This window comes from Cicer arietinum, chromosome 1, assembly GCF_000331145.2.
Source record: "Cicer arietinum cultivar CDC Frontier isolate Library 1 chromosome 1, Cicar.CDCFrontier_v2.0, whole genome shotgun sequence".
Lineage (NCBI taxonomy): Eukaryota > Viridiplantae > Streptophyta > Magnoliopsida > Fabales > Fabaceae > Cicer > Cicer arietinum.
This window is the reverse complement of record NC_021160.2, coordinates 42,454,419-42,463,790: the sequence shown is the minus strand read 5'-3', so window position 1 is coordinate 42,463,790 and position 9,372 is coordinate 42,454,419. Positions and strand designations below refer to the sequence as shown.

At 28.5% G+C, this 9,372-nt stretch overlaps 1 protein-coding gene across 1 annotated transcript; it reads left to right on the top strand.

Annotated features, from left to right (window-relative positions):
• Window positions 1–3,445: 3,445 nt before the first annotated feature.
• LOC101492261 (protein MAINTENANCE OF MERISTEMS-like) lies at window positions 3,446–4,206 on the top strand. The gene is made up of 2 exons (XM_004488826.1): window positions 3,446–3,676; window positions 3,862–4,206. The coding sequence occupies exons 1-2, from the start codon at window positions 3,446–3,448 to the stop codon at window positions 4,204–4,206; spliced, it is 576 nt and encodes a 191-aa protein (XP_004488883.1).
• Window positions 4,207–9,372: the final 5,166 nt, after the last annotated feature.

Below are 9,372 nucleotides of genomic sequence, written 5' to 3'. Positions count from 1 at the left end.
CATGACTGATATATATATATATATATATATATATATATATATTCTTCATTAAAGACATATATATTATTCACCATATTTAAAAATAAAAATATTTAAACAAACAGTTAGATTAACGATATTACATCAAGGATGAACTTGTAAGCAACCATATGCCTTGTCTTGTATATCCTTGCATGAAAGAGTTGGTGGTGGTAGTGGCAGCAGCGACAACAACTCAACCTTCACCTTTTTTGTCTATGACAGTGTCCATGAACTTTGACCTCTCTCATTAATTTGTTTCGCCTAACATTTTGTGCATACAAGCCCATGAGCTGAAATCCTATATATAATTTATAATACGAAAATTCAAAGCATTTCTCTCCCTGAAACCAACAAAGGAAAAACGAAAAAAATAATTAAAACTAACTACTAATAAACTATAAACTAAACCCTAAGATAGGTAGCACAATATTCTCATCGGTCAATCCAAACATCGTCAATCATAAAAAAAAACTGTGATTTGAAAAAATGAAATAAAGAGAAAACAAAGCTTTCCTCTAAGACTTGTAAACAAAGTTAAAATTGATCGCTTTTATTAGACTCTTTCGCGTCCAACATTATTGGACTTTGTGTATATTTTATCTATTTTCAATATTAGACTTAATTGTTCCTTATAAACCCTCTCATGCCCAACATATTAATGTTTGATGTGTGAATAATTTGGTAGATGACTCAATAAATAGATAGCCTCAAGTATTATACTTGTTTCCATAAATTATTTTTTAATCTTATCTCTTTTTTTACCAAAATAAAATTTATCTCTTTTGACTTGAGCTATTTTAAAAGTGTATTTGTTATGATTTGTTTTCATAAAATAATTACTTTTAAAATTTTTTGTTATTTAAAAAAAATAAAAATCTGAAAATATGATAAAAACTTCTTAAAGTGATAAATTGTTTTCAGTAATTTCTCTAAAAAGTTATTTTTTATAACTATTTTAAAAAAATATTTTTACTATGACAATAAATACAAAATAATTTTTTATTTTTTCAAAAATTTCTAAAATATAATAATATTTAAAAGTATAGCAATATCAAAATTGTTTTTTTTTAAGAATCTATAACCAGCGTACTTCAGTAATATCTACCAAAAATAAAATATGAAACATTTAATTAAATAATTTTAACCTCCATCTTGTTGAGGTTACAATACTTGCAATGGGCTCAAACATTATGATTCATTGTTTACGAGCCTGTCATACCCAACTCATGTCTATCGATTATGGTTTGTTTGTTTATTGTCAATTCACTGTTTGTGCATGTGCGATTTCATTATTCATTATTGTAGTAAAATTAAATAGTACTCGCGCCTGTCTTTATGTTTCTTCGAGTCAAACCTGTTCTGCTTTCATTTATAAAAACACTGAGATTTCACACTGCACTTTTACATAGTGTTAAAAACGTTGCAAATAGAGATAGAAAAATAAAATATGAGTGACTCCAATAGCAAACCAAGAAAGAAATAGATATTTCAGCCGTGATTAAATTAGTCTTTGAATTTTATAATTTGATAAAGATATTTTTAAAATTATAAAATATTAATTAAAATAGTTTATATTTAAACTTTATGATTAGAGACTATAATGTGATATTTTAATTGAATATATAATCATTCTATGTTGATCTCATTTCAATGTCATTACAATATCAAATAATTTTTCTATGAAATTTAAATATTTCATATATTAATTTGTCAATAAATGTTCATTCATAATTATAATTACTCACAAATTGGTCTTTGAGATGATAAAATTTTATTGACGAATTTGTTCTTGAGAAGATGACATTAACGTAGAATCAACATTGATAAACCACATATTTAATTACAATATCATATCAAAATATCTAACGATAAAAATTTACTGATGAACTATTTTAATTGATATTTTATAATTTCAGATATATATTTTTTAATTTAAAAAATTTAAGAACTAATTTGATCGATGTTTATAATTTCATAGACCACTTTACCTATTCACTCAAATAGTGACAGGAGGAAGGAATTTTTAACCCTCTTATAAAATTCAAATTCATGGTATATTTAAATTGGCGCAGTAGGTTACATAAAAGTGAAATAAAATAGAATATGCTAAAAAAATGATGTTACCTTATTTCATATCATTCAAAATTATATCATCTTATAAACTAATCTAAACTTCTAAAAAATACAACAATAATAGACCATTTATCGTAGTGCGGAGTAATGGAGTACAAAAAATGGATTAAATTAAATTTGGCGTGTTCTTTGTTTGGTCCTAAAATTAGGTTGGATTAATTTTTAGATTTGAATTTGACCATTAATCTAGTTGAATTCGATGAAATGTATGTTTAATAAGGACGAGAAGATACAAAGACAATACCGAGTTAGTCTCAGTATAAGTCACCTAATAGTAATACAATTAAATACATAAACATTTTAAAACAAAATTAATCCAAAAGTAACCCATAGTTCATATAATATGACATGACAAATTTCATGAGTAAAAAATGGAACAAAACATAAAAAAATTTATTAAACAAACATATGATAAACCACACAACTAAATATTTATCTTTCCCCTTAATAAGAAGGTTGGTAGTTAAAGAATATTTTTCAATTTGTTTCTTATTTGACTATAGATGATAATTGTGAAGTGAAGTCACATTTGGTTATTTTTTTAAATATAGTAAACTTAAAAATAATAATAATAATAATAATAATAATAATAATAATAATAATAATAATAATAATAACAACAATAATAATTTATTGTCTATAAAATAATTTGGGACGAGACAGATAATTCAAGGGGTCTCCTGAATCCAGTCCCTCATTCAACCTTGTTTAGGTCTTGTTGGTGTTTTTCTGTCTCTATGTTTTTTGGATCAAACCAAACCCCATCCAAATCTTACATGCCATAACAATTTGATGGATTGGGCCGAGTATTATACACCCTTAGAGTAGAATACACCTTAAATATAGATTGCCCCAATAATTCTCAAAAAGCTCCACTGCTATTGACTTAGGTTGTTGTTGTTGTTTTTTTTTTTTTTACGGGTTATGATGGCTATTTAGTTTGGGAGAATTATATAGATGTAAAAATCTTGTTTTAGAACTTTAGAGTTTGGCCTTCAATGAAACTTCTGAAACATGTTCCGAAAGTTTGGCCTTCTGAAAGTTCCGAAATGTATTTTTTTAAAAAGTTTTTTTCCTATTTTTTAAATATTGATATATTGCAGTGCCTAGAATGAGAGGTGCGTTTGATCAAATTATTCGTAACTTGATAGGTGATAGAGATGATGATGCATAGAGAATTCCACCAACAACATCAAACAGACGACGAAACGAAGCAAATTGTCCAATTAGACAGCGTCTTCGAAGACATTATGTCCAAGATGATGCTGTTGAGCCTATTGAGCATGCACAGATGGAGGATGATATCCCTGAGCCTCCACAAATGGAGCAGGCTGAGGAACAATATGATGCACATGCTGATGATACTGATGATGCTGATGATATTCATGATGATGTTGCACATGTTGATGATATTGATGAGCAGGATCAGCAAACCGGATTTCCCGAGAGACTAATGGTGACACATGTGTTGACACAGTATGAACACCACGTGGCTCGGAGGCTATGTGAAGGAGAGATATATGTTAATTAATTTTTAATTATACTTTTAATTATTTGTTTATTTAAGTTTATTTAATTATTGGTTTATTTAAATGTATTTAATTAATTTTTTATTTAAGTTTATTTAATTATGTTTATTTAAATTTAATTAATTAATTTTTTATTTAAGTTTATTTAATTAATTAACTGTTCTGTAATTACTTGCAGGATCGTGGATCGTTAAAAGTTATTACTCATGGATTGAAGCTGAAGAAGTTTACCGAAGTTCTTGTGCCAGATCCTGTAGAGCATTGGATTCGGGAATCTGGACTGCTACATTTGTCTTCAGCCTACCTCACTATGACTGATGTTGGTCTGATATCCGTATTTATTGAAAGATGGCACAAGGAAACCAACTCATTTCATTTGCCATTTGGAGAGATGACTATCACGTTAGACGACGTTGTGACTCTCCTTCACATTTCACCCCATGGTAAATTTTTTTATGCACATGTGAATATGAACACTAATAATGATGCAAGAGCTACACATGAGTACTTAGGTGCACCATAGGAGGAAACACTAGCTGAGATTAATTATAATAAATGTGCCCAATATAGATTGCAATGGTTGCGTGATTTATATAGTCATCTCATTCAAATTTTTTAAAACATTTCCTTGATACACAATGATGTAGACTTTGAAAAAATGGTGAATTATACCCGTGCTCAATATCCTTGATGGTTTTCTGAAAAGAAGATTGAATGATACATATTTGGTTCTTCAACATGATATTCACATCATCTCAACTTTTACACAAATCACCAAAACTAGTTTGCAGCATGTTTTTCAATCTCTAATGAGCAGAATCAAGTCTACAAATAAATTAAATAACATAAATTAAAACAAATCACATAAACTAGTAAATCATATTTTCTAAAACAAAACAAATCATAATTTAAAAATACCTGTTAGTTGTTGTGTTCCCAAAATGCATCACTCTATTTGTCCAAATCTTAACAAATCTTTCTTTGTAAGGTGTTAACCATGAATCTTTCACATAATCAACAAAAAGAATAATATCGGCACACGCTAGCTCAAAGTGTTGCAAGTGATGACCATACTCCTCCACACTAGTCGAATATACAATTTTTTTTCTCTATAAATCCATTACTTCTTTTTGTCTATCCTTTTTCACATATTGTTTGCATCTTGCCCCAATATTTTTTTCAATATGAAAACGACATAACAAATGTATTGAAGTAGGAAACACAACACTAATCGCATTCATCATGACACGATCTCTATTAGTCACAATAACTTTAGAAATTAAAATCTTAGATTTGAATAACTGTCGTACCTTTTCAAATGTCCATATAAAGTTATTTTGTCGCTCTTGTTCCAAGTAAGTAAACCCAACCAAAAATGTAAAACTAGTAGATGTGACACCGACAATTTCAAGTAATGGTAACCGATATCTATTTGTGTTGTATATGCTATCACATATCAAAATAAAATGAAACGTGTTTAAAAACTTTATACAATCAAAATGCGCCCAAAATATATCACTCAAAACATCTGAATTCTCCCGTTTTCTTGTCCAATGCACATAATTTTCTTGTTGTATTAACTTCAACAAATGCTGTATTTTTGTGTACGAACCTCTCAATAATGATCGATAAGTACTCCTTGCTTCATATATTTGACTGGGAATTGTGAGATTAGCTTTATTTCTCTCTTTCAAAGCATTTAAAATGAATATAGGTGTAAGCTTATACTTTGTCATGTCATTGACAAATTTCCTCTCATCCTCATTTAAATGCTCAAAATATGAATGACCAGATATAGTATCAAGTAAATCATGATTGTGTGTTCCACAACAAACACTAATTTTCCATCCTTCACCGACACTTAACGGTATACATCGGAGAGTAAACGGGCAGTTTTCCATGTGAGAATAAGTTGCTGTTGATTTTGATTTATATCTTCCACCTCTTTCGCATCCCAAAATTTATTTGTCTTTTCTTCCCATTTTTATGGTTGCTTTATATGACCGAATGGTAACAATTAAAATTCCATTTTGCCTTCCAATGTTTTTTCCCATTCAAATACAGCTTCTCGAGAAGGAAATACCTACAAAATATGTTTCAAATATATTGCTATAAAAATAATTTGATCGATGCTGAATTATCAGTAATAATACTTGATCGGTGGTAAATTTTTCTATAGAATCTATAACCATTCTTGAAGCAGGAACCTCAACTCTACTCATACCTAATTAAAAAAATAGTAATAAATTTAATTAATAATAACATTATAAATTTATTTTTCAAAATATATTTTTAATTATAACATACATCAGGATTTAAAAAAAAAATTGAAACTTTCAAGAGTTTCTAATTTTTTGAAACTTTCGAAATTGACTTCAAATGTTTGAAATTTTCGAATGATGTATTTCGAAAGTTTCAAATTCATCAAAACTTTATGGAAAATCACAGTTCGGAACTTTCAAATTTATCCAAAATTTTGAAAGTTTCAGATGATCCTAGAAAATTGCATTTCGAAAGTTTGATATTTATCAAAAGTTTTGAAATTGGTTAAATTTAACAAAACTTTCGAAAATATCAAAAAACTCACTTTGTTATTATTTTGAAAGTTTGTAATTTTTGATTATTTAAAAATATTTTATAATTTTCGAAAGTGGGGGTGAGAAATACAATGGTAAATTTTTTTTAATGGTTTTATACAAAATAAAAAATGGCAAAATGGTCTTTAGTGAAAAATGAGGGGGGAGGGGGGTTGAGAGGTACAAATGGGAGGTGCACGGTACAATTCTCTTAGTTTGATGTTAAATAGAGAAAGTAAATCCATTTGAGATACTCTTAAAACTCTCGAACAATTTTACATACTGTTCTACTCACTCATACATCTTATATACAACTTAAAGGTGAAATAAATATGGAGGACGTTGTGATATGTTCAGGATGTGACGAGAAAATAAAATAAAATTTTGAAGAAGTATTTAAAAATTATGAATGTTTAAATATCAACATATAAAAAAAACTTAAAATAAAAAAATTCAAAAAATAAAAAATAAAAAGCATATGGGAGAATTATTAATAAAATATTTAAAGTTTAATAGTTATACATTGACAATTAACATGATCATTGATTGTATAATTATTAATCTATAAAATTTACAATCATATAATAAAAAATAATTATTAATTTGTATTAATTAATGTGTAAAATTGATTTACATTATTATATACTCTTTTTTCACTTAAGACTAATTGTGCTGTGTATAAGAGAAAAGAAAAACTATGAATGATGATTTTCTACTTGAGTGAAAATAGACTTGACTGGTCAAGAAAGGGCACATCTTGAGAGTGAAGTTTTGTAAGACACTCAACTCGACGTGATAGAAAAGGCTGAAGAATGGTTGCTGCTTCTTGGAGTTAGCTCCTCCCATGAGTATGATTGTATGACTATAAGCATAATTATGCTTCTCATTCATTCTGTCTGGGACCAAACCTGTGTAATCTCTAATTTGGGCCTAACAAAGATTTGGATTGTATCATTCGCTAATCACAAAACTAACATGTGTTCTCTTTTTCTTCTTAAGTAAAACAACTTTATTTGACAAAAAAACACAACTTTAATCCTTATAATTTTTTTTTCAATTATTTACCTTTTTATTTTTGTCCATGTAACTAGATAATTAAGTAAATATACAATTTTGTTGTTGTTGTAAGACATTTTTTGTCATTGTAAATATATTGTATTTGGCTTTTAGTATTATTTTATTTTAATCTTGAAAATATTTGTTTATATTAGAATTGATCATGTACTATTATTATATTTGATTTTAGACATTTTAATTTAAGTTACATAATGTCCAAATTGAATATTTCGAACATTCAATTTATCAAAATTTGTGTTTTTATGTGCTGAGACATGTTTCTATTTTAATATAATCTTTTTGACAACATTGCAGCGTAATTTTGTAAATGTGTTATTTTTCTATTGATGTGGCATCCAATCACTGTTAAATGGACAAAATAATCGTATTTAAATTTTAATTTAATTAAAAAATAGCAATATTATTATATTTAATATTATGTCTCATGATTTTAGAGTTGTGTGTAAGTTTTTTATAGTAACTATATCATTTCATTTATAAAAAATAAATAAAAAGACAATAATCTTGCGGATATTTTCCACTTTATCCCTTTCTCTTAATTCTAAAGTTGTTTCATATTGGACAATATAATTTTTTTTATTCATTTTTTTTCTGTTTTTGCACTTTGTTGGATGTAAAATGAAGAAAATCAATAATTCTCATTATAAGTATATTGTGTGTTATGTTTTTCTTTGACATTTTTGATTTTGATGACTATGTAGTTTAATCTTACAATGAGACATATTTTTTACTTGTTAAGGTCAATATAATTTAAGACAAATTTAGACTTAATTTGGTCACAAATAAACAAAGAAACATGGTACGATCGACAATCTATTTTGGTCCTTCATATCACAAAAAATAGGGTACTACAAGCACAAATCGAAGCAAAAAAGCACCCCTAAATTACTCACGAGTAGCATAATTTGAAGCATTCTCACTCCAACTCACATCACAATCGAAGAGTGGTTGAAAGTTTATAAAATGTTTTTCACCTCTCGTTATAGACTAGAGGTGATTGTTAACAATGAAAAGAGGAAGAAGAGAAACAACCACTCTATGGTTTCATAACATAGAATGAACCAAACTGAAGTTAATAGGGTTACAATGAATATATATATAAAAGAATAGAATTGTATAAAATACCCTTACTACTAATATATAATAATATTATCTAACATCTCCCCTCAAACTCACAATGCATTAACATGGAGCATCGAGAGTTTGTCAACTAAAAAACGGAAACGTTTAATGGAATGCATCTTTGTAAACAAATCAGCAATCTGTAAAGAAGAAGAAGAAACAAACGGTAGAGTAATAGTTCCATGCTGAAGATGATGACGAGTAAAATGACAATCAATCTCAATGTGTTTGGTGCGTTCATGAAAGACCGAGTTGTGAGCAATTTGAATAGCACTTTTGTTATCGCAGTACATCGGAGTTGGCTCAGAAAGAGAGATACCCATATCAGATAAAAGTCAATGCAATCAAATTATTTCAGCGGTAGTGGATGCCATAGCACGATACTCAGCTTTTGTAGAGGAGCGAGAGACAATGTCTTGTTTCTTACTCTTCCAAGAAATAAGAGAGTCTCCAAGAAAGATACAGAACCTTGTGGTGGATCTACGATCTGTGGTGTCACCAGCCCAATCAGCATCAGAATAAGCTCGTAACTCTAATAAGGATGACGATGGAAAGAGAAGACTTTGAAATTGAGTTCCTCGAAGATAACGAATAATCTGAATAACTGCTGCCCAATGTATTGTAGTGGGAGAGACAACAAACTGACTAACAACATGAACAACATAAGCAATGTCAGGTCTGATAATCGTAAGATACACTAAGCTGCCAACCAAAGTACGATACAAAATGGAATCTGGTAAAGGAACACCATCCGAGGGAACATATTTCACATTCAACTCAAGAGGAGTATCTGCTGCTCTAGTATCAGAAAGACGAGTCTGATCAAGAATGTTGGCAATGTACTTGGATTGAGAAAGAAGGTAGCCTCTAGGAGAGTAGGCAACTTCAATCCCCAAAAAATAGCGAAGAGTTCC